The sequence below is a fragment of the Halichoerus grypus genome, chromosome 11 (assembly GCF_964656455.1).
Source record: "Halichoerus grypus chromosome 11, mHalGry1.hap1.1, whole genome shotgun sequence".
NCBI classification, from domain to species: Eukaryota; Metazoa; Chordata; class Mammalia; order Carnivora; family Phocidae; genus Halichoerus; species Halichoerus grypus.
The window spans coordinates 40,389,252-40,416,165 of NC_135722.1; the positions used below are offsets into that span (position 1 = coordinate 40,389,252).

Genomic DNA, 26,914 nt, shown 5'->3' on the forward strand with positions numbered 1-26,914 from the left:
ATGTTACTTATTTTCCTTAGTAAAATTTGTTTGTATTTTGGCAAGTGCCAATTTGCTTCAGTGAGTCATTCTCAAAGTTTTATGTTCTAAAATTTTGTCAGAAAATAGATATTAATAATTTGCTTACCAAACTTATATTAAGAGGGATTTATGGAAGTATAAAATAGTTTAAATTTACAAATATGTTATATATTAGTATAAAAGAAATCATATTTGCTGGAAATGTTTTCAAACTTTCACTCTCTTTTGATATCAAGCACTGCTTTCCACTGGAGCCTTTGTGTATTTTGAATGTCTGGAAGCCAAAATATTTTGTTTTAACTCCCACTCTATAGTATTTCCCAGCTGTGTACTTATATGGTATAATAAAAGGATTTAACAAATGGGAAATAGCAGCTGCCTTTGGAAATTCCCTTTGTGCTCTCTTTTCATTCGATAGATTCAATAATGTGTAACAACTGTAGCATCAGACCTGTAATGACTTACACTGCAAGTATCATATCACCAGCCAATTTTTCTTTCCAGGGAAGAAAAACAATAGAAGGATTTTAGGTTTCTGGGCAGTCCTGCAAACCTACATATAGAGTGTGTTTTGTGTGTGCGCACGTATGTGTGTGTGTGTTGGGGGGGGGACTTTGACTAAAGTAAAATTTAATAAACATTTTACCTCATTCTACTTTCAAATAAATATGACATCCAAAAGTATTGTTATGAAGTTAAGTGAAACTTGGTAGTTCTCTTCAATGGATCGTACTCATTACCCACTGTAATTGAACCCCATAAAATAGCTGTGGAGAAATAAAATGTAAAAGTAAAAAACAAGAACAAAAATTCTACCAGCAACTATTCAGTTTCCATTGTTATTTACTTTTTGTAATGGCCTTCACTCATGGACAGTTAGAAACGGGCACCAAAAGTTTCTTACCTACTGGGTTCAGGAAGGTTTTACTTTGAAATATCAAGACCACAGAAGAGCTTTACTGTAAGAGACGGTAAACACAAAGCAGAGAAGTTCTGCTAATCCGCACTTCCTGATTAGAAAAAAAATCTTGAAATGTTGAAATTCTGATTATTTTGACGTGGTGTTCCAACAAAATATGAGACCATGCAGTTTCAAACAAAGAAAATAATTCATTATGGCATAAGCAAAGGAGAACAGAAATTTTAGAGATTGGCATTCAAAGGCCAATTTGAGATTAAGAAGTTTAGATTCTGATTTTAATTATAATTTCTTATGTTATAGATGCCAAAATGCTTGATTTCAAGTTTAGTGTGCTGTATTAATTGATAAATTCCATTTGAAGGCTCAAAAGTTAGTGTAAATAAAAATTCACCATCCTTGTTCATTACATACAACCACTACTATTTTCATTATGGTATGAGTGTACCAGTGTACCAGTACTTTCTTTTTTTCCAGAGGAATATTGACACTGACTCCTGAAATGTGTTTTTGTTCTCATTAGGACTGATTCATTAGATAGGAATAAATTCACATAATTTTTTCATGGAAAAAATGTGTAGTGTATCATTCTTTTCAATGTTAACAAGGATGAAGGAATATTTTGTGGTTATATTTAGTGACCGGCAGTATGACACTGTGTGTAATGATTATTTGCTGAAGATTACTTGAGTCTGTAGTGCCTACTAAGTTCTAGGTACAGGAACTTTCTTATGCATAAGACAGTAAGGAGCCCTGCTATCATAGAACTTAGATTCTAGTAGTATGACAGACAATAAAGAAGTTTCACAGAGTGAGCCAGTTTCACACAATGATAAGTGGAATAAAGAAAATTAAATAAAATGTGATCAAGAACGACTAAACAGTCTGGAAGTGCTCTTTGAAGGGGTGACTTTTGAGTTGAGGTTTGAGAAGGAACCAACTACGCGAAAATTGGGGGAAGACACCCAGCTAGAGTTTATAGTAAGGGCAACAGCCTTTTTGGTAGGTGTATTTGAATAACAGAAAACAACAGAGTGGCTGGAATGGAGTGGGTGAGGGAGAGAATGGTATGAGATGAAATCAAGGAGGCAGGCAGGTGACAGAGACTTTGGGGTATTGTGGGCTACAGTGAGGTGTTTGGACTTTACTTCGAGTGCAAGAGGAAGCCATTGGATGATTTTAAACAAGGGACTAACATGATTTGATTTATGTTTTTTGGCTGCTATGCAGCAAACGGGTTGTGGGAGATAACAGGAGAAACAAGGACACCTAGTAGGAAAACTATGGTAGTGGTACCGGTGAGAGTTTGATGCTATGGGGGGAAGAGTGAACAGTTAGTGAGGTTATTCTTTGAGTTCCTATAGATTCTGAAGAAGGCAGGATTCACACAGAAGGTGAGGAGAATATTTTAAGCCATGTGGGCATGAATTTAGTCGTGTGGGCAGAAATTTAGTCAAGAATGAACAGGAAATGAAATTGCTAAGACCAAGGTGGGGGGAGGGAGTAGACTGGCTCCTGGACAGAGAATGGTCCCATGTGAGGACAGAAGCTTTTTCCTTAAGATGGAGTTGTTTGGAGCTTCCCAGCACTGCCTACCATGTGAGGACACAATGAGAGGGTATGAGCCAGGAAGAGTGGAGGGAGGCTCTTACCAGAAGGCAAGCATGCTGGCACCTTGATCTTGGACTTTGAGCCTCTATAACTGTAAGAAATAAATTTCTGCTGTTTGTAAAAAAAAAAAAAAAAAAGATGGAACTGTTTGCAGGTGACTTCTGGGGTAGGCCATGGGAATGTGGGCAGTGTACCAAGAGTATATCTTACAAGATCCACAAAGTGATGACAAGATTCTAAGTGAGATCTTCTATACACATGTGCATCTGTGCACTTTACATGCATGCTTATATTGATATATAATTTAAGTCAAAATGGGATTATATGCATCTGGCTTTTAATTACTAATGTAATTAAGTAAAAATAACCATACTGGACGCTGAGCCCCAGAATATCAGAGTTTATTTTAGAGACCTACTTAAATTCCCCTGAATCAATTTTATTTTTTAGAAAAGTTTTAAAAATATTTTTCACTGTAAATAAAAGCTGCCAATAATGACCTTTGTTGTAGTTGAAAGAAAACAGTAATAGGCATGTTGAGATATTTAATAAATATTAGGAATAATATTGTCTTGCTTGCAAACAATTTCTCCTTTCTGACATTTTTGCTTTTAGTCCAAAGAAGTTGCTAATCACCTCAGCCGTGTTCCATGTAGTTCACTTTGAGTCATAAAAATTCTGGTGTGAACTTTGTATTGTGACTGGTATTAAAGCTGTTGTCATTATATGATAACATAGTCCAGGAATTTTGAGTGAGGATTTAATCCTTCTCAGCCATGATTTATGTTGTGACAGAATTTTGGAAGATTTCTAATTTGGTAAGCTTTTAAAAGATTTAAAAAACTTGAGTTTTGCCAGTTTCTGGTAAGATTTAGTCATTTAAGACAGTAGGTATCACCCAAGTGAAATTTATTTTCTCACTTTTATTGAGACCATGCTTTAGAAAGTGTAGTGAAGCCCACTCGTTCACCTGGACCTATTTTATAGTCTTAACACCTAAGGCAAGGCTTATGTGCATCTTTTTGGTACCTACTTGGTCTATGAAGCACTGGAAAAGAATCCATAAACTAGCAAGGTTTAGACTTCCTGGAAAATTTAGTTACCACTCCTCTCATTTTAGGATTTTGGAATTCATTCAATTTACGTAAATTTCAAACCTAAACTTCTGGTAACAAGTGAAAAATGCCCACCTTTGTCCCCTGAGTCATGAAGCAACGTTCTCCAGGAAGCCTTGTGGGAGATTTCCCATTTCCGTAAATTTGAAACTGTATTTAGCACACAGTAGTCTCTTTTTAAACCTCTCTCAGAAATTTAATGACAGGAATGTACTTAGAATTTGAACCAAAAGGTAAAACCATATTTTATTGCATGGTGTGGGTAGTGAAATAGACAACTACTGTTGTCTAGTGTTAACACATTGATCATCTTGGTATTTTCATATTTCCTGGTTATATGTACTGTTTCATTCCTGCTATTAAAAAAAATGTAGATCTTGGGGCGCCTGGGTGGCTCAGTTGTTAAGCGTCTGCCTTCGGCTCAGGTCATGATCCTAGGGTCCTGGGATCGAGCCCTGCATCGGGCTCCCTGCTCTGCGGGGAAGCCTGCTTCTCCCTCTCCTACTTCCCCTGCTTGTGTTCCCTCTCTCGCTGTGTCTCTCTCTGTTGAATAAATAAATAAAATCTTAAAAAAAAAAGGTAGATCTTTAAAAAACTTCCCCAAATCTGGGTACTTTAAATTAAACAGAATGAATACTGGTATGCCACTTGAAAATATCTTGATGTTTGTGGAAATTGGAATTATTTTATTATTAACCTTAATGATATAATATACCTTTAAACATACTTTGTAGAAAAGTTTTCTTACCTAGCATATTATCAAAATCTTTATCAAAAGTAGAAACACTAACATGCTTTGGAATAGTTGGCTTTTTTCCCCCTTGGGCAAGAAAGAATCAGGTATGCATGCTGATTAACACACTCCAGTCATTAACATGTGATTATGTGGGCTGCATAGTGAGCACCTGCCAAAATATAAAAATCCAGTACTTTGCTACATCTGTGCAAAGACTTTTTGCATTTCTTTTGTATTTTGACAGTTCAAGGAAAATCAGGCCCTAGTATCTTTTCTTTTTCAGTGTAATAAAACTGTATATACAGAATGTTTTCAAGGAGACGAGATATGCCATGTTTATTTTTATTTTAATCTTTCAGGCTGTGTAAGAGCCAGTGACTGGAGTTTGCAGAGCACTGACTATAACATGAATCTCTTAACAAACTCCATGACTGGCATTCACTTACAATTTACACCATTCCTTCATGTTCATAAGGATTATCTTTTCTGGGATTCAACCAATATTCCTCTAATTTGCTTCATTTTTATGTGATATCCTTATGCTTCATAAATATTTTATTTTCATTTCTTTCACCAATATGCTGCTGGTGCGCGCCTCAGAGTGATGCCAGGGCTGTTCCTGTGTTTGGTTTTTTCTGTCTACTATCCATATGCAAATACTCCTTCATGACCAAAGTATAGTTTGGGTTCTGTAGTATTTCCAACACTTACGAAAGGTCACTTTTAAATAATTATTTAAAATAAGACTTGATTATTAATAGAAAACCTGGGATGACGTAGTCTAGCAGAACAGCTTGATTGAGCCAGGCCTGTTCCAGATAGCTTTATTTCCTTGATAGATTCAGAAGATTTTTGTTTGTTTTTTTAAGGTAGACTTCTTGTCAAATTGGTCAGTATTAATCAATGGAAGCTGATCTCATAATTTTCTGATTAAAGCCCAATAATTTTCTGATTAAAGCAGAACTCCACAGTCTATAGGTGGTTCTGATTAATACACACTTTCTTGCATAGAATTCCTTCTTACTAAGTGGTGATCTGAGTACATCACTATAATGAAATATGATAACTGGAATAATGAAATCTGCACATTCCTGTAAGGCTTTGAAGCAACATGTAGAAAGCAATGTATATATTATATAGCATGCCGTCTTTTATGTGACTAATTTGAACTTTTCATGATTAGAATGAGATATGAATCTTAAGGTCCTTCTCTATCAGCATGAATAAGATGGTGGTGCCTATGACAGGGAACATTTTGCTTTGGAAGGAGGAAGATGGGATTGTAGTTTTCACCCCTCCTGCTCTCCTTATACTAATTTGGAGAGGGTTGCTTTCCATAAAGGCAACTTTAACATAATGAATCATTCGGAGATGACACTGAAAGGGCTCTCTTTGATTATTGAGTCAAACCACCTGCATTAAGCAGGAAAGCGCCTACTCTGTTCCTTACATGAACATATCTAATCTTTCTTGAACACATCTAATGAATGTGCCTTAATTATCTTGATATGCAAATTATCCCACTGTTTGATTGTCCTCTGCAATAAGAAGTTTTCCTTGCTTTCCAAGAGAAATGTAACCTTTTAAAAGAAGAACAACTTCAAGCCATTATTGCTTTTGTTAATATAGCTTTCAGTGTGATGACATTTATTTTTTATACTATTAACCTTTTAAGTATTATTTTGGTATTACTGCATTCCCATGACCTCTAGGCATTATTTTTCTACGTGATGCAAATTGAGTTCAATAATATATCTCTGTGTAAACCGCATCCTCGAATCCAAAGTATAAATTAGAAACCTTTGCTAATAAAATTTTACAATCAGGTAAAAATTAGAAATGAATTTTTATGCATTTCATTTATCTTCTTTATATTTCATTAACATCCTAGAAAATGGGAAACCTTGTTTAATAAAATGATTGGGAATTATTTTGTAAACTTTTGCTTTCATTATAATTTAACTCTGATTTATTTTCACTGCTGGTGTACTGAGTGTACCTAGAATACAATATTCTCAAGTTCATCAAACTTCTGGGAAGAAATGTGCCCTCATTAAGCATAGATAGATTATGGTGGTATATAGAAGAGATTCATTTACCTTGGGACCCACAAAATGAGCTTTATTTTTTTTGGCAATTACTGTTACTTAGGAATTTTTTTGGTTAGCTTTAGTAGTAAATTAGTAGCTTTTTACATAAAGACTGTGTTAGCCAGGATTAAGCTAATGTTATCCATGAACAAATTGGAGTAAATTTTTGCTCTTGAATTCAGAGTTAATATGGGGCCTTCAGCTGTATTAGTTATTTTGTTCCTGGTATGCTTCTACCAAAGATACCTCTCTCATTTTTTGTTTTGTTTTGTTCTTATACTGATATATTTTGTATGTGAAGTTGATTATGGTTTATTTATTTAGCTTTTTGAAGCTGACAGTAAGATTAGAATTTAGTTGTCCTTTTGGCTGCCGTTCTCTTGGATCCATGAGGAATGACACAGTAGAGCAAGGAATGAATCCGAATCTCAGGTTTTGGGTATTTGGAAGTTAGAGAGAAAAATATAAATTCGTACCTTCCCTCCCTACCCATCCACCTCTCCTCCCCCCCGGCCCCGAGAAGAGAAAAATCATGGACTTTATGATTGTAACTGAGCCATCAATTCAAGATTGTGTGCTGCCTTCAGGTAGAGAAATACACAGCTTGCAGACATTGGGGGCACCTGAAGACAGAATTAGACTTCTTGTTGCTGCCTTGTGGTGAATTAGTGACATTTTTGTGCCTCCTTTCCCTTTTCCTGGAAATGTAAATACATATCGAGAGAGATAGATAGAGAGATAGATAGATGCCTTATTAGCAACACAGCGTCTGAGGTATCATTTTTAGTCTCTATGTACTTGTTCTATCTTTAAAAAACTTAAGTCAGAGAGCTGGAGATGTTATTTTAAAATTTCTGGGTTACAGAGAGTTTCATGTTAAGCCATTACATGGATTTGATGTATTAGAAGGAAATTTGAAGGCTTTTGTGGTAGAGTTCTCTAAATTGGGACTTTTAGTGGGCAAGAGCCAGTGAAGAGGGAAGGTGTTTGAGTCCCCAGAGCAGTCGTGAGGGCTCAGTATGTATGACAGAGAGAGTAGTTTGTTCTCTAGTTGTTCTTCCCTGGGCCAACAAGGCCATGGAAGGACATCACTGTTAATAGAGTAGAATCCCTATTAACAAATGGATTTGATAGGCCTTGATTGGGCTCAGGTACTTCTTAAAATTAAGATTTGTGGGGCTCCTGGGTGGCTCAGTTGGTCAAGCGTCAGACTTGATTTTGGCTCAGGTCATGATCTCAGGGTCATGAGATGGAGTCCCACATCTGGCTCTGCTCTGGGCATGGAGCTTGCTTGAGATTCTCTCTCTTCCTCTCCCTCTGCCCCTCCTCCCCCTACTGTGTGGGCACATGCTCTCTCTCTCTCTCTCTCTCAAAAAAAATGAAGATCTGTGAGATAGAAAGTGCTTACTCTGAGCTCTTTTTAATGTGACCCCAGTCTCATCATTTTTAGATAGACAACCAAGACATAGTTAATTATCATACCAATATTTGTTTCTGGGGGCTTAATTACCATCCCATTACCTTTTCCTAGTGAATCCCAATTACCTTAACTTTTTCCTAAAAGTTTTAAATCCCATTTTTTCCTAGAGCTATCCTAATACCCTTGAATGATGGTAGACCCCCTTCCCCTCCAATGACCCCAGTTTCTGTCTTGAGTTAGGGACAGGTTTCCCAGAAGCTGGATTAAATTGCATTTCAACAGACTACTTGTGTCATACTACCAGCCCTCCTCTTCCCGTTCATTCTGAGCTAGTGTCCAAAACAGGTCCCTGGTGCCTTGACTGTCCTAGTTTCAAGGCTATTTACCTGTTTTTGGTATGGGTTAGGGAGGTTTTTAAGTTCACCTCCTTTGCTTCCGCTTCATAATTCTGATGTCTGGGTTTGTCCACTATTTCAAAGTGCTCTTCATTATTCCTCATTTGGATGATAGTTATGCAAAATGGGTTCCTGGTGAGCTGACTGATACCTGGATCCAGTGATGTGTATCTAATTTAAGCATCCACCATAGCCTTCAGTTCATTTAAAGCACACTAGCTGCTTTGCTGATTATATATAAAAAATACACAGTTATTTTCATAAGTGCACTGGTATCTCTCAAATGGGGAAGAAGAGAAAACAACTGTAAAGGAGGAGAGCATGAAGATAATAGACTTGACACTAGAGTAAGTAGTTATCTCATAAGAAAAGCTCTATGGAATCATTTGAGACTCTCATGCATAGAAAGTTGCTCTGTAAGAACTTGTCCAATTATACTTCTCCAACTTCTGCATAATCACACCCCTTATTCTCCAATGCCTCAAATTGTAAAAAGCAAACAAATAAACAAAAAATTCTTGATTTAGTGGAAATGTTTTCCCTGAGGTTATTTAGAGGAAGCATAATTTAGAGGAAAGGATGTTGCCTCATAGAAGGCCTATGTTTATCTCTGTCACTAATTTGCTGTGTGACCTTAGGGAAGTCACTTTATATCTTTGGACTTCAATTTCCTCATCTCAAAAAATGAAAAATCTGAACTGTAATCACCAAGTCTCTTGCTACTTTTAACTTTCTTGGCTTCAAAGTTAAAATTGTCTTAGCCCAATTCAACCTAGCCTGGTAGTGTTGTTTAAGTTGAATATCATATGGTAGTTTGAATACTAATGAATTGCCAGATGAAAGTTAACTGTCTAAAGTTGGTAGGCACAGAAATCAGCTAATAGCTGGACCTCGATAGGATGTTGTTCCATGTGTTGGTAAATTCACCATCAGGCCTGCCTGCTTTAAAGGTCTTCTTACCATTCTGTTACCAAAAAGTCATAAAATACTCTCATCTCTGAGAAGTTAGTTAGTTAACTTGCCTGGGTAATATGGGAGGTAGGTGGAAAAGCTGTGACTTACCTACAAATTCTGGCCCAGGGAGCCTGCATTTTGTTAACTATTATACCATCTTTTTCTGCACAGGGATTCAAGTACTAGATAGGATTAAGCAATTGGATTTTTAAGGACCTTTGAATCTTGAGATTTTGATTTTATTTGTGAGGCTGATAGTGTATAGATGTGACAAAGCTTTTCTATGTGCTTGTCTTGACAGGTTTTGAGACTTTAATATTTTTTCTGTATTTTACTTCCATTTATTAAATATGGTGATGAGGACATTTTAAAAACTTACTATTGGAATTTTTTTTCCTTTGAATCAAAATAACACTTTAAAAACAATAGCTTTCATTTCTTAGACTTTAGGAATCATGACACTTTAGCAAATATTGGTAATTAATTTATATTTTGACACATCATGAATAAATTTATTGTTATTGAACAATATAATAATAGTGCAAAGTGGCATGATGTTGTTCCAATTTTGAGAATGCTATATAAATCTAACGTATTCTACCAAGTATCAGTTTTAATAAAAGAGAAAAAGAATAAAACTTTGTTTTACTATTAGACTTAATGATACTTTTATCAGGAATAATCTGTTGTTAATTGGAACCAAATTCAGTATTTTCATTTATGTAAGCTTCTTTAAACCAACGCTTTTCCTTAAAATATGTCACATTAGAGAAAAACATACTTTTTCCTCTGAGAAAGAATCTATGAATGTCAGCAATTTAGTTTTCAGCATATTAAAAAGGTTAGATTTCCTTTGTTAGCAAGAAGTAATTGGAACCTAGATTAGGTAAAGCTTTATCTGTCAGTCACCGGATAATACTGAAGTAGTATGCGTCTTATACAGCACTGTTGGCAGGTAGTTTTTGGCCCATCAAAAAAGAGTTGTTTGAAGTGGGGAATCAGAAAAAGCAGTCCATATCTAGCACTGATATAAAATATAGCTTAATATAATATATTACAATACATGTATATATGTAATTCGTGTGATATAACTTGAATGCTTAACAGAAACTTGAAATATATAAAATGCAGTACATACGGAAGGAGGGGTGTGGAGCCGTCTGTTCTGGCAGAGAAGATTGATCACTGACATGGCTGGGTTGCTAGTACACAGTGATTTAAAATGAACAAAACCAACTTTTAGTTGGTTTTATTATTGTTTTTAATTTCTTTACAGACATCGCATCCCATTAATTCCCTTCAGTTAAAGACTACTAGGAACACACCTGTAGTTGAACAAATTGGGTTTATGACACATTACAGTAGGGAGAACACACACCACGGAGAACCATCGAATGACTCAGTAAGAGAGTGTTCAAAAGAACATTTTTAAGGATTTGGGCTTTGTTTGAGTGATTTGGGATAGGGTTTAAGGAAACGGAAGCTTGCTATAGATTGGGGGCTGTCAGAAATCAGGGAAAAACCTATAATTTGGTATCCCAATGAATCTTATCTAGAGGGAGGGTAGACTAGCATGAGGATAAAGCTGTAATTGGAAAGGCAGTATAACTAAGATGGAAAACAAAAGCAAAACCAAAATGACAGCATACAATGCAGTAAGAGTGAACACATTTAATTCAGTCTTGCTAATGGGTGAAAGAAAGGGGAAGAGAGGGTGATATTCTGTCCCTGCATCTATGTTGGGCAGCAGGTAGGGAAGTTGATTCATGTAGCTGCTTAGACAGGCCATTTCCCAGTCATTTCTCCCAGCAGCAATGACTTCCGCCTTATATGGGTTTCAACTCTATTATGTAGGGCAAGATTCCATTCCTGACCTATGGTCTCTGCTTGTCTCAGTTCCTGACACCTTATCTGACTTTTGCAACCCCAGCCTACAGCTCTCCCCTGCTTGCAGTTATGACTACCCGTTCATATTCCTGGTCAAGGTGCAGTTGGCAACTCAGACGAATTAGAGCAATAGTGTACTGTAGCTGCTCCAGGGCAGGATGGAGATAATCCGTATGCAGTTAGGTTAAGTGGGAATTGATAGTAAGTAGCCCTAGAAAAAGCTAGTTTTAAATGCTAAGGTTACTGGGGTTTTGTGAGGGGTGAGATCTTGATGGAATTAGTTTGGGATGACTTTATAAAGGAGGTGATTTTTGAGCACTGATATTGAAGAGAGTAATGTCATTTAGTATTTATTATTATACTTAGATGAACAAGAATAAATAAAAAACCTTACAAATGGTCATCATGACTGGATTTTCAGAATTAAAAATTGAAACACAAGGCAATTGAACAAAGGACGTTTGAAATTTAATAATGAGGAGTTACCATATGTTGAGTACTTAGGTGATAGACACTGTCCTAAGTGCTTTATATAGTATTCATTTCTTACAGCAACTATTTGAGGATATAGTTGTAACTCCACCCTGTAGAGAGGCAGGGTCTAAGTCCCATGCTCTTGACTATGTGCAAGCTTTGGTGACTTACTAGTGAATAGATTGCACTGACAGTTGCATGGCACCACTCCCCAGACTAGGTTAGAAATAGTGATACAACTTTCATCTGGCTCTTTCTGGGGGCATGCACCTTTGGAGACCTGAACTACCATGTAAGAAGTTCAAGTAGTCTGAAGCTAAAATCCTGGAGAGAAAAGATCATGTGAAGAGATCACATAGAGATAGAAGAAGATGTCCAAGAAACCCCAGCTTCCAGCCCCAGACTCTTGACATGTTTGCATTTGTGAATAAACAAGCCTTTGAGATGGCGCCAACCTTAGCCACTGACTTACTGGCAACCTCATGGGAGACCTGAGACAGAACCGCCCAGACCAGATTCTCCCGAATTCCTGATTCACAGAAACCAGTAAAGATAAATGATTATAGTTGTTTTAAGAACTGTTTTAGGGTGATTTTTATATAAGAGATAACCAATACAAGGTACTTCTTGGTAACTCTTGGATTAGGTTAATAACAAAGTGGAATTCCTGTCTCAAAATAGGTAAAGTTCCTCTCTGGCAATGCAAGGTAACAAAAAGATTTAGAAGATAGGTGTTACTGGAATCATGGCATCTTTTCCTGTTGAGAGCGATTTTATTATAGCCCTGTGGAATGGGAAGAGCACTGGATTTGAAGTCAGAAAACCCACATTTGGATTTTAAACTAGTTCTGCCAGTTCTACCTGTGTGACATGAGGGAAGCTGCATAACCTTCTGTTACTTTTGTTCTTGCTGAAAACGAAGATACAGAACTTTGGTATTCAGTTCTTGGCAACACATCTTAAGAAACAGCATCTAGAAGCTGGAGTGAATCAGAGGAGAAAGACGAAGGATCAGGAAGCCATGTCAAATGGGAAATGGGTGTAGAAACTGGGGGAGTGTCCCCTAGAAAAGAACTATTAATTCAATCCCTCCCTTCAGATATTTGAATAACTCTAACATGGAAGAGAAAATAGATTGATTTTGTGTATCTTTTGAGGGCAAGTGGGAAACAGTGGGTGATAATGATAAGGATCTAGATTTCAGCTGATGCAAGGATTCCTTTTGAAATAATTCAGTTTATTAGAAAATATTATTTGAGAGCAGTCTGCTGCAGAAATGCCAAGGAAAGAAAGCTTGGTTATTTCTTCTGGGTTCAATACAGGGAGATTATAATACACTAAGTTTCTCGACATCTTCAAGAGGGCCAAATATTTTTCTCTTAAATTCTATTTTATATTTCCTTCAAGTATCTCTTTATAAAATTATTTTTGTTTTTCTTTATTACATAAACAATGTGTTCATCAATGATAAATTAGAAAACAAAGTAAAAGGAAATAAAAATTATCAATAATCTCATCACCATTTAGAAATCACTATAAATATTTTGGTATATATCTTCCCAGTTTTTGGTTTGTTTTGTAGCCACATTTACCCTTATGCACACATGCAACAAAGTTGAATTCATGTACTAAATGATACAATATATCCCTTTTCCCATTTAATACATCTGTCTTTGTAAATGGATTATTTTTACAACATCTTTTTGGTATTCATATTCAAACTTGACAACAATATTTATTTTCTGTTTAAAAGTAGTATTCATAATAGAACATTTGCAAAATATGGATGACTTCAAAAAAGAAAATTAGAACTACCTATTATCCCAACACTCAGAGGACCATTAACGTTTTGTTGGACATTCTGGTGTCTTTTCTTGTGTACATAATTTTTTCTAAAAAAAAGTACATTGCTGTTTCTCACTAACACACTTTTACCAAAAATACATTATGAATATTCCCACATGTCACTATATTTTCGGAACAAATATGATTTTCAATAATTTCAAATTATTCTACCCTCTGGATGAAACCCTAATGCCCTCAGAATGATCCCTAAAATTGGACATGTAAGTTGCCCGTAATTGTCCATCATTATAAACAACTCTATTTTCAACATAACTAATATTGTTTTTAATGGCTATGTGGTATTCCATTGTGTAGCTATATCATCTTTTATTAAATGAATCCTTTATTTTTTTAATATTTCAGTTCTCAATATTTTGCTTAAATAAGCAATCCTGCCACTATTAGAACAAATCTTTACTCTTAGCCTTATTTTTTAAATTATTTTTGACATATTTGGTGAGTAGTTGTTTCAAGTTCAGCAGCTGATGATGTACTTAACATTTTGTTGGGTGCTCTGGGGGGTATGTAGAAGAAACATGAGACATGGCCCCAATCCTTCAAGTGTTAAAATTTAGTTGCAAATATGACTAATACATGCAAAATAATAATGAATAATTTATTCTAGTATATTATTAAGTGCCAAGTTGTGTGGTCCTGATTAAGTGCTTCAATGTATAGTTCAGGGGGTAGGAGGATAGTGAGGCCCAGTATAGTCAGGCAGGACTTCAAGGATGAAATGCAATTTGATCTGAGCTTTGAGGAGGGGTTTGAGTGAATAGTCAAAAAGAATGTAGGACATTCTAGAGGAAAGGAGCATGAAGCACAAAAGCTCAAAAATTTGCGTGTGTTTGATATATTCACAGTACCACGAGAAGGCGATTTAAGTCTAACGTTTTTCTGTTGCCACTGCTGAGCAATCTGTTTTGAATAACAACCTCTGAAAGATCTGGGCAATATTTATTTTAAAATGTTTTTCCAGTTTTATTGAGATATAATTGACAAATAACATTGTATTGAAGTGTAGAACATAATTATTTGACACACGTATGTATTGTGAAATGATGACCACAATAAGTTTAGTTGACATCCATCACCTCACATACGTTTTGTCTTTAATATTTACTTTTCTATCCCCTTCAAACATGGAAACATCTTAATTAAATGTTTTTAATTTGTGAAAATTGCTTGTGTTTTCTAGAAACTTTGCCTAATGACTATTTTTTTGTACTATTGTGTGCTTTTTCAGGCACCTGCATATCATTTTGTATTGTATTTAATTGATTTCCAGCAAAAAGCTCTTTAGATAACCTGAACCAATGTTGCTTTAGTTCTTGTATTGGGACTGGGATCCTTTTAAATAATATTTCAAAAATTATCTTCACTGTTAGGTTTGGTGGTGCCACTGAGGTTGGGGTTGAGAGAAAACAAATTTATAGTAAATTGCCTCTGAATGAACTAATGCTAACTCAGTCCCCATATGCTCTGCTTATTGTGATGTTCATTTGTTTAGTCATGTTGCACAGTGGTCGTTTTCACAAGAAAGAACAAAAGAAGAGAAGTAATCTCCTTTACGTTATTTTTTTAAAATTAAAACTAACCAGCCTTCTTAAAAATTTTCATAATTATATCCATATTGTAGCATTTAGGCAAAGCATTTATTTCATTGCTTTCATAGGGATCAGTGTTTCTTAAAGTGGGATGCATCAGAATGAAAGGACCTATACATTGGAATCACTTGGGATGTTTATCAAACTCCATATTCCTGGGCCCCACCCTTGGGGGGTATAGAGGGAGGTGAGGGAATCTGCATTTTAACATATTTGCTAGAGAATTGTAAACACTGAAGTTTGAGCACCATTGCTTTAGGGAAATACTGTCTCAAATCTCCCCACAGCTGTGCAGCAGTGACATGCATCAAGACACGACACATAGTATCACTGGGCATCTTTCCTCAAACTGATATTTCATAGGACTTGTTTCATTTTTAGGAAATTCCATAATAAGTTGAACTTTTTTCCCTTAAGAAAACTTAAGGGAAAACTTAAAATTGCCTAGTTTCTTAAAAAAAGATCCTTTGTCAAGTTTCTTTTTCTAATTTGGTATTACTGTCTTTTATCCAACAGTACTGTCTTCGTTGTAAGTGTTTGGACTCAAGTACCCCTTTACACAGATGAATTGCTATAGGCCTCCATTCACGAGAGGCCATTATTCCTTAAGTTTTAGAAAGTTAAAAAGTGAGGGCCAGAAATGGTAAAATTTGCACCTTTCCCTTGTTCCTGAGAATGGTATAAGATGACTTAGATGCCTTACGCCATCGATGATCTTTTTTTTTTTTTTTAAAGATTTTTTTATTTATTTGAGACAGAGAGAATGAGAGAGAGAGAGAGAGAGAGAGAGCACATGAGAGGGAGAAGGGTCAGAGGGAGAAGCAGGCTCCCCGCCGAGCAGGGAGCCCGATGCGGGACTCGATCCAGGGACTCCAGGATCATGACCTGAGCCGAAGGCAGTCGCTTAACCAACTGAGCCACCCAGGCGCCCACGCCATCGATGATCTGATCCACTGCCTAAGTTGGTGCCTGTCATGTGCAATACCACATATTGCAAGTAGTTCTTGTCACTTTTTTGGAAAGATCGTGACTTTTCAGCTTCTTGCTCTCTGCTTATTGGAAGTGTTGAGCCACTTTGCACAGATTATGGGACCGAGGACAGTGCAGGTCGTTGGTGTGGGAGCCCGTGGTGATTGTCTGTGATGTAGGATGGCAGTGGTTACATTCCCCTAAGTTAAAAACAAAACAAAACAAAACAAAACCAAAGAAAGCAGTCTATCTCACAAATGACATGAGTAAATAAAACTGTTTAAAATTAGACCTGACAGAAAAAAATGGTACTGTATGAAGCCTAAATGCTCTGAGGACAACTTAAAGTTGTTCCTCAGGCAGGAGAGCCACTCCTAATGTCTTTCTATTTCAATTTAGGAGTGATGGCGAAGCCCTTTTTAGTATGTTCAGTGGTGGCTCATTTGTAGGTAACCCACTTCCACATGACTGTTGTTTTGACTTGGTCTTTAATCTCTTAGGTTGAGTCAGAGTTTTTTGTTTTTGTTTTTGATTTATAGGCTGTGATATGAGACTAGTTTGCACTTGAAATGACAGTGATGGAAGCATGATTGATCCAATGGTGATACTGGTTCAAAAAAGTCTAGGTCAGATTTCTGATAAGGACGTTACTAAGAGATCAAAACGGCTTTGGAAAACACATTTCTGAGTTTTCTTTTCTTTTTTTTTTAAGATTATTTATTTATTTATTTGAAAGAGAGGGAATGAAAGAGAGAGAGAGAGAGAGAGAGCATGAGTGGGGGGGCAGAGGGAGAGGTAGAAGCAGGCTCCCCACTGAGCAGGAAGCCCAATGCAGGGCTCAATCCCAGGACCCTGAGATCTTGACCTGAGCCAAAGGCAGACGCTTAACTGACTGAGCCACCTGGGTGCCCCCATTTCTGAGTTTTCATTTGCACAAAGCAGAGAATGAACTGACCATCCCAAGAAGTCATGTATTAACCATGACTGGTATCTAAAAGAAGGGGTTCCTCTGCATTACTCAATAGAGCTATTGTAAACATTAAATGAAATAAAACATCTTTCCTAGATCTAGGAGCAAGGTAAAGAGGAACTCTCTTTTCTACCCTACTCCATTTATTTTATCCTTTTCAATTTATTTCAGTACACAAATGTAATGAGCATCTGTTCTGTGCTAAGCATTGTGCTAGTACTGGGAATAAAAAAAAAAGACTGATTTGGCTTACTATATTTTTTAACGGCTTTATTGAGATATAGTACACATACCACACGATTTACCCATTTAATGTATACAATTCAATGGTTTTTAGTATATACTCAGGCTTCACAGTATTCAATTTACTTTAAGAGTCATAACATTTTTTACTAAACAATTCCTTAGGTCCAGAGGGGAAGAGAACTGCCTTGGTTCCATCCTTAGATCTGCCTCTTCCATCAGAATAACGGTACCCACCACTTATTAAATACCACCTCCTAAGAGCTCAGTCCTGTGCCTAGTGCTTTACAAATGTTATCTCATAATATGCTCCCAACAGCCCTGAAAACAAGTTTTATTTAATCTTCTACAGTGACAAAAATACTAATTGCCTAGCATTTATCGGGTACAGTTATCTTGAAACCTATACTTGTCTAGGCTCCATTTTTCTTTTCTCCCCCTTTCCCACCAGTTATTACCGTAACTTTTGCCTCCTATTTCTTCCTCTAGTTCTTGAAGCTTGCTGGGCTTCTTTGTGAAGGGGGAGAGAGATATAGGAGCAGTTAAGATGTTCATGTTTCTGATGAGAATCACAAAGGCCAGATGCTTTTTTTATTTCATATGATGTTTTATTGGGCAAGAGAATACTCATGCCCAGACAGATGAGGTGAATGAATGTAAGATTACTGGTGGGCTGTAGCTAAATAACAGTTGCTTCCAACCCTCAGTTCTGATTTAGAGAGTGGTAAAAACATTTTCTTCCTATAAACTTTTAGGTGCTTATTATTTTCAATCTCAGTTTTGCATTTTTTTCCTCACAGATGGATCTAACCCTCTTACCAGTTAGTTACCTTCTCTGTATGGTGAAGTAATTCTTGTGCAAATGTCTCTGTAACAGACTTGTCCTTTTAAAAACCATCAATCAAACAAACAAACATAAAAACAAAACCACTTTTAAATGTGTGTGACTATGTGTTAAAGTGTAAGTGGTAAAGATAAGGAATAGAAAGACGTTTTTGTAACTTTGAAAGATGTATGGCTAGGGAAAAAAATGATTCTCCTCAAACCCCAGCACACAAAAATGTTCAGGTTGGTGAACTTTCTGGCACTGATTTAGATATTTTATATATTTTCTGTTGAATAATTAACATTAGATATTGAAGCTAATTTCTCTATTTCTAAATTCAAGGATAATGTTACTGTGATGTACATATATTTTAGGCTGTGGGAAGAGCATTTAACAAAAGTGCCAATTAAAAGAAAAACTTTGCCAATCTTAATAATTGAATCCGAACTATTTTAAATGAAGGTTGTAAATGAGTAAGAAGTCAAAGTGTCCATTTTAAAATTAAGGGTTTGAAACACTTAGGTTGGTTTCTAATTAAAAAAAAAATACATAGTTTTAATCTTCAATTTCAGGAGAGTTTTTTAAATAATTGCTTCTTTAATGTTTAGTATTTTTAAAGCAGAGATGGTTCATATTTTTTGTCCATCTAAGCCTCCTATGCTGTTATTCTGAGTTTGGGGTTTTTCTCCAATGGTATGCAAAGAAACAAATGTTCTAATGGTTTTATTTTATTTTGTTTTTCTAGGAGTCAGAGAATAATAAGTTATGTTCCCTGTATTCCTTCCGAAATACCTCTACCTCACCACATAAGCCTGACGAAGGGAGTCGGGACCGCGAGATAATGAGCAGTGTTACTTTTGGAACCCCAGAACGCCGCAAAGGGAGCCTTGCCGATGTGGTGGACACACTGAAACAGAAGAAGCTTGAGGAAATGACTCGGACTGAACAAGAGGGTATGTGTGGACTTAACTGTTGGGCTTTATTCTTTCAAAGATTCCAGGCCTTTAAAAAAACTGAGTGGGATTTCAAGGGCCAAAGCAGTGCATAATTGGCACTGGCTAGGAAAAAGTTATTCAGAGGTTACCATGGTGATGGCCGATTGTGATCCATTGAGAGTATTAAGCAGATAGCTCCATTTTTCTAAAACTTTGTGCATTTTATTTTGTTCTTATGATAACAAATCAAGGTTTTGAACAGACTGCAAGCTTTACCCTGGAAAAAGGTGTAGTATGGGAACTTCTGCAGCTGCAACTTTGCTTTTAATTTTTTCTCCCTTATTTCCTGTTGATGGATAGTGTTTTATTATGAAAAGATCAACTGTTTAAAAAGAAAAGAAAATCAAACAAAAATAAGAACAAAACTAATTTATTTCTCCTTATTTTTTATAAATATTACAAATTTATAAATATTATCCTTTTACCTCCAAATGTTGTAGAATTGAGATTTGAGGTTTCTAATTTGTCAAAGCTAAATGCTCAAGAGGGGAGTGCTGTGACACATGACATCTATTGCATCATCCCACATCCACCTCCTCTACGCTCTCAAGAGATGTTCTTAGGTTCACTTAGGTTCACCTATGTCCTAAAAAACATGAAAGAAGACTCTAATAATATTTTTAAATTAAATAAATCAAGTCTAAGTGATTGCTGTACTATGTATGTTCTTTCGTTCTTTATGTGCAGATTTTAGACTTTGAAATGTAGGGTAGTTAGTGGTTCTGGATTTATTGCTAACACTGTAAGTTAAATTTAGAGTTCTGTGGCACTGTAGAGAAATGGGGATATACGGGAATTTTTCATGTAACTTAATTTTATTCCTATAAGGGCTTAAAGGTTTAAAAGTTTCAAATTAATTTCTGTGGATGTGTCCATCACATCAGCACAAAAGGAAGTTTCTAAAATGTATCACACACCTCCCTGACTTACCAACCAGATGATATGGCACAAAAATGTAAATATTTTTTGATGACGCAGGGTCATGGTGCAGTAGACTATGAACTCCAATACCTGTCTAATAGTTAAGTGACCCTGGGTAAGTTCTTCAGTTTCCCTGAGCCACAAAATTTAAAATTTGGTGTGGCACTAATACTTGACTGGGTAACTCAAACATTTTGAGAATTAACTATAATAATGAATGTATAAGTCTCATATGAGCAGTAAACTACATAAATTTGGGGTACTGTGATGATTATCATATTATAAACGTCAATTATTTTATCAGGCTATAATGTAATGATGCCCCCAGAGATCATAGAGATAATTAGGACTCTTTGGCTTTATGGTATTTCTCTGCAATTATGAGACTTTTGAGTTCTTGTGTCTGCTTGATATAGGTATCTTTTGGTGCATACGTGTGTGTGTGTCTATGTGTCTGTGTGTCCGTGTGTATGTTGGGTTCTCTTCCTTCAATATCAGATTGCAGGCTGTTACTTTTTGCGTTGTTGAGAATAATTTCTAATTTGTTTCTTTTTCATTTATAAATTATGAGAATAGATGATCACAACCCCTGGACGATAAGTAAAATATAAACATATATGTCTGGGTGAGTTGCTGAGAGATTCTGGGTAATATACAAGATCTTTTGTTTGTGGACTTCTGGCTGCTCAGACACTTTATTTTCCCCTGCTTGGATATGTTCTAGAATAAATGAAGCTGTCAGATCAATAATCTGAATAAGTGATATTGCTAGATTATTTTAATTGTGATTTACCAAAAAGATGGTTTAGTTCTATAAGAAAGCGGTTTTCAAAATTCTTTAGAGAGTTCTTTAATGCAAAAATAAAGAAACTGATTTGTGGTGATTTTTTTTTTCCAGTGTGAACTCCTAGGAAATTTAAAATAATTTTTCTCTTGCAAGTCATGGTTAGTTTTCTGTTCTTCCTCTTTATTATTGTGTGTTAAAGATTTGATACAAGAGAGGCACTTGCAAGATGAGACTTCTCATTTAAGAGTACTTTATCACTATATTCCTACTATCAAATAATGTTTTTATGTACTTCGCTGAACTTTGTTTTCTATAGTATATATATTTTAGGCATCAGAATTTCAGGCTTTTTTTAGTGTGTATTAATGTATATAACATATTAAGTATAAATATGAAGTGATAAAAGTATGCTCATCAAACTTACAGATTCTACAAATCTAGGAGGAACACTGAATAAAATGTATGAAAGAAACAAAACTCAAAAGGTTTTGACAAACTGAAAATATGAACTTAAAACTAACCCATCAAGATTAAATTTAATAGATCTTATTGTTAAGTCCAGAAATTGTGACCAAAACTCCTAGCTGCACAAATAATTACTGAAGGAAATTCAAATAGCAGACACATGAATTTAAAAAAAAAAAAAGCTTATGAGTTTTAAGAAAGTACGATGGGGTCAGCATGATGAATATTGCCAAATATTTGGTAGTGCTGTCTCAGTCAGCATTACTAGAATTACAGTACGTAGCATTCAAAAGTTGGTAGTCCCATTGAACTCCCTGCTCAATACAATGCATCTGAATTATGGTGTTGAGTTGAGAATTACCACACTTTAAGAGGGACTAAAAAACATTGGGATAGTCTCAGAGGAGAGCAGTTGATATGATAACAGACATACAATTATATAATAAGAGGAGGAATGGTTGAGGGAACTAGTAATATTAATCCCAGAGAAAATAGATGAAGGATGACATGATGGTTGTCTTTAAACAGTAAAGTCATGTGGAGGAAGGATTGGGTTTATTCTGTGTAGTTCCATAGGGATTGAATGAAGATCAGTGACAAGAAGTTGCAAAGAACCAGATTATCATTTATAACAAAATTAACTGTGTAACAGTTGTACCTGTCCATGTATGGAATAATCTTCTTTGGAAGATAATAAATTGTCCTTGGAGGTGTGTGGCAATCTTTATTGCCATTTTAATAGGGCTAGGGGACAGAAGATTGGTCTTTTTCTAATACCAAAGCTCTATGAATTTTTATGAACAATATGCTTATACAATATTTCATAGTTCATCATATATATATATATTTAATAGCCCTAACCAAGAACTACATAGTATCATGATTATTTTTCTACAAGTTTTCTTTTTATTTTGCAAGGTGGTAGTAGAACCGAGGGATTCTTACCATTTTTTTTTTGGCCATGGATTTCCTTGGTAGTCGGTGAAGCCTACAGGTTATTTCTTAGTTTAAATGCACAAAGTAAAATCCATGGAATTACAGAGAAAATGAGTTACATTAAAATATTAAATAATTCTAAAATTTTGTGATATGTTAGAAAATGCTACTTTACTAATGCATCAAACAACAAGATCTAATGAAGGGACTCAAAATATCAAAATTTTAAAGTAGTGATAAACATAAAAGATATTTTGAGATATCGCTAACCAGTACAGTGTGATATAAAAATATACTGTAATTCTATTGGGTGCAGTATCACAGATACTATGAATATTTTCTGGTTTGTTGCCTGCATCCACAATTTAAGGAAATGCAAATTTTCAATTAGAGGTTAGTGAAAAAGAATTTTTCCATCCAGGTTCACCATCCAAGGCCCCCTGAATCCTGTAGATGGACTCTTGGGGTCTGTGGACCCTAGGTTTAGAACCCCTATGCTACATAATATGGGGCACCTGTAATGAATAAAATAGTCTCTAACTTTAAAGAGTTCATGTTCTCGTAAGGGGTATAGGATATATAAAAAATGAACTCTAATTCAATGTCTAATATATGATAGGTTCTGTGAGAGTCATATAGATTAAATGTTATAGGAGTTTACAGGATAGATTGCACTGGCCTAGGAAGCCATGGAAAGGTTCTAAAGGGAAATGGGTCTTAACTGGTCTTGGAGAATGAAGGATTTGGATAGGCAGAAATGGAGGGGGAGGGACATTTCAGGCAGAAGGAACAGGCAGAGTCCTTTAAAATAGCCAACAGTTCATATTCTAATTTAAAGTATGTGACGATGCATATGGGATATAAGACTGAAGAGGTCGGTTGTGTTCAGATCACTGAGGCCCTTTAAATTAAAATTCTTGGCTAAGGAGTTTGCACTTTAGATTGAAGACTGTGGAAGAAGCATTGACTAATTTTCAGCACAACATGGTGATGGATTTAGAGCTATCCTTCAGGAAGTTAATCTGGCGGCACTGTGTAGGATGTATGGGAACAGGAGAGACACTGAGGAAATTGTTTCAGGCTAGAGATAATGAGGGCCTAAACTAAGGTGGCAGAAATGAGAAAGGAGGAAGGGGTGCATATGGAAAATATATTAGGAGATAGAATTGTTAGGAGTTGACATTTAAGCAAGGAGACCAGGGGAGAGGAATGGTTCACATGTTGCTCAGAGCTTTTAAACTTTGGGTGAGTAGCAGGGTGGTAATACAATTAATAATAATAATTTTTTAAAAAGTAGAGGAACATGTTTTGGAGTTGGGAGCCATGAAGATTTCTATTTTCTATTTTGAATTTGATTCCTAATTTTAATTATCTGCTCAGAGCAATACTACAGAACAGTATAATGGGATTTCTGACTCTATAAAACTATATCTCAGGTCTAAGGAGGTATAATAGCTTCACCAATATTTGCTTGGCTTTGACCCTTTAAAGCCCCAGGTCCCTATCCTCATGTGGGACAGCTCTTATCCCATGGGACATATACGAGCTTTCAAATGCATTACTCCCCTCTCTCTCACCTCTGTTTCCTGGTTTGAAGGCCATACCTCATGAATGACAAGCCTGTGTGATTGACATAATAAATGACTTTTCCTGAGTCATTCTTGTCCTGGAGAATGTTTTGACTCTATCAGACTAAATACCTTCCCCCTCACTTCCCCTCATATACAGGAACTGATCTATAAAAAGTTTATTTATTATGGTCTATTTTAAAACAATATCTACATGATAAAAAAAAAAAAAACTCTCCACATAGCATTAGGGAAGTTATTCTCTTACAGGCAGATCCTTTCATCAGCCAAATAATTGTCCAGTGTTTTATCTGCCATCCCTCAAGAAATTTCTTCAGAGCAGTGATTTGACTGGATTGCTGAAACACTGATGAACAAAGGTGTTCTGTCTGAAGTGCCTCCTCTGAAAGTGAGATTTGTGGGAAAATAGACAAGGTTTCTGTTGTAAATTTAACGTTGATTTTTTGGTCATAGGTAGATAGGAAGATAGATGATAGAGAGATAGATAGATGCATGGATAGATGGATAGAATGAATATCAGAATCTACCTTTTAAAGTACTGTTGATATTGGTGGGTAGAATATGCAGAAAGACTGATTATAGGTTCAGGTTAAAATGCTTCCAAGATAAAAATCCTTCAGCTGTGATTAAATGATGAATTTTAGTTATCCTTGTATCACCCATCTTGTTGCCAATGTAGCTGGGCTCTAACATAAGCGACAGTTGTCAGAAAATGAATACTTTAAAAAGGACTTCTATATCTAAATACATATATTTAATCAGAGAGTCCTTTGGCTTCTGAAAATAAGTTGTCTAATGAGAATTTCATTTGAGCAGCTGCGACTGAGGAGGTCAACAGGCATTGCCTAGGAGAATATGGCCCAGCTGGTTAAATCTGGTTGTTGTCGTGATTTAAATGGTCAAGTGCTGCTTGTAATCCAGGACCGTCTGTTTGTAAAGGGAAGAGTGAGTGCTTCAGCATAATGTACAGCTGTTTTAATCTCTCTTTAATAATAGTGCTTCAGCCACTATCATGTCTTGTGTATCATACTACTAAGTATATGATCCTAGGCCGAGTGAACTGCTTTGGGTCAGGTTCTGGAGGCATGTGAGCTTGCAGGGAAAGGGATACAATTATATAAACCTCAACTCTCTGACAAAATAACAGCTTCTTTCTCACTTTTTTGCTCTTTTAAAAGATGTATTCTTTAGGTAATAATTATTGTGATCAAGAGGGAGTGATAAGGCTTATAGTTAGACAGAAATATTTGAACGAGTGAACTCTGATAGGGACCATGAACTTAATGGAAAGCAAGCAGGGCTCAGGTACAGTTGTATAGCATATACACTGGACAGAAATTAGAATATTTGTCCAGTGGAATTGTGTGCCACAGGTTATCGTGATAATGAAAGTATGTGGTTTCATTTGACTGTGTATGTGGAGAAAGGGCACGAGCATTTGAGCTCTGGATTCCTGGTGGGATAGGCTTTCCAGTGGATTATGCAGCTGTTACCCCGCACAAGAATGAACACGTGTTATGTGTGTATCTGACAGACTATTATCATTATTCACATCTCTAAATAATAATTTGGATTTTTACATATATTTTTACTGGATTATATTTAGTTAGCATATATGTTGGTATATATTGCTTATCTGATAGCTTTTGCTGTACTAAAGGAGGAATGTGGTGTAGTTTAAACGACGGGGAAACTCAGTTTTGAAAGTCATGTTTCTGAGTGAGCTAGATTTGTGTTTGACCATAAATTCTATCATTTGGAGTGGCAGTATAGCCTCCTGATTAAGAATGTGGGCTCTGGAGCTAGACTGCCTGTGTTTGAAACTCAGTTCAGCATTTGCCGTATGGGTGACATAGGGCACCTCTCTGTGCCTCAGTTTTCTCAATCAAAAATTGGACATAATTATAGTGCTAGTATAAGGATCAAGATTCACTTAATGCAACTAAAGCATTTAGAGCATTACCAGTGTGTAGTAAGTGCTCAATAGAGGTAGCCAACATTATTTTCTAGCTGTATGACCTTGAACAAAAGAACTTAGTCCTTTTGTGCTTCAGTTCCCTCACCTGTAAAACTGGATGAATGATACCTACTTTGCAGGGTTGTGTGACGATTTCACATATTAACTATATAAAACACATAGCTTCTATAATTATAATTATTATTACTGTTGCTATTATAATTGCTGTTACTGTTATTATTTGAAGAAACATTTTTAAAGAGAAATATTACAGGAATCTCATCTTTTGCCACAGACAGAATCATAGGAAATGTCCCATGGTGTTAGGGGATTTAGATTTGGCAGCAAGGACGTTCCTGTTTTCTGGAAGAGCAATTCAGTTTAACTCTCCTTTCAGGCTTTTTGGAAAAGCTGATACTAAAGTTTCCCCGCTGGAAGCCAATCTTCCCTGCTGAGAAATATGTGGAATATGATGTTGTCAGTGAGAGAGGTTGGTAAAGCCTTGGATGAGGTTTTCAGAGAGTACCCAGTTAAGAGCAATGTGTTCCTGTTAGAAGAAAAAAAAAATCTATTAAAAGCCCATGCTAAAAACAAAACAAAACAAAGTTTAACATTTATACCATGCTAGAGCATCCAAAGAATTTTTTAAGGCAGAATTTATGGATATTAGGTTTGCCACTGTTGTGATTGAAGGTTATATTGGTGAAGCATTTAGAATATTTGAGATCCAAACCCTTCTTCATATTTCTCATTCATGGGAAAAATTGGAAAGGTTTTGGGTTTTTGCAAAGAAACACATTAGGTATTCATTACAAACGCCCCAGAATTATTATTTCAAATAAGTTGGAAACTTCAAGTCATTTAAATGCTGAAGTTCCCCAAGACCACTCATACTCTAAGTGGAGAAGCAGTCAGGTATTCAGAGCAATGCTGATGCAATATCATTTCAGTTCATTTTTTCTTCTCTTTAAAATACTTCATCTTTCCTCCCTATGATATTTTTGTCCTTGCTCCCATTTTAAAGAATTTGTATATCCATAGTAAATATTTATCTAGTACCAGATAGTTTAAATAAATGTATTTTCTGAAAGTATTGTACAATTAAGGATTAAAATGAGCTAGAACTACTGGTTTTTGAATTATGAAAATTATATTTGGTATGTTTTTGTGTGAAGTATATTT

The 26,914-nt window shown here is 35.8% G+C and overlaps 1 protein-coding gene across 16 annotated transcripts in view; it reads left to right on the plus strand.

Moving 5' to 3' along the window:
* Positions 1 to 26,914, plus strand: part of SOX6 (SRY-box transcription factor 6) — a 605,015-nt gene that overhangs the window by 258,787 nt on the left and 319,314 nt on the right. For all 16 annotated transcript variants that reach the window (XM_078058353.1, XM_078058351.1, XM_078058356.1 and 13 more), the window contains one exon: positions 18,828 to 19,035. In XM_078058353.1, coding sequence (XP_077914479.1) covers positions 18,828 to 19,035 — 208 coding nt within the window. The remainder of the gene's footprint in view (positions 1 to 18,827; positions 19,036 to 26,914) is intronic.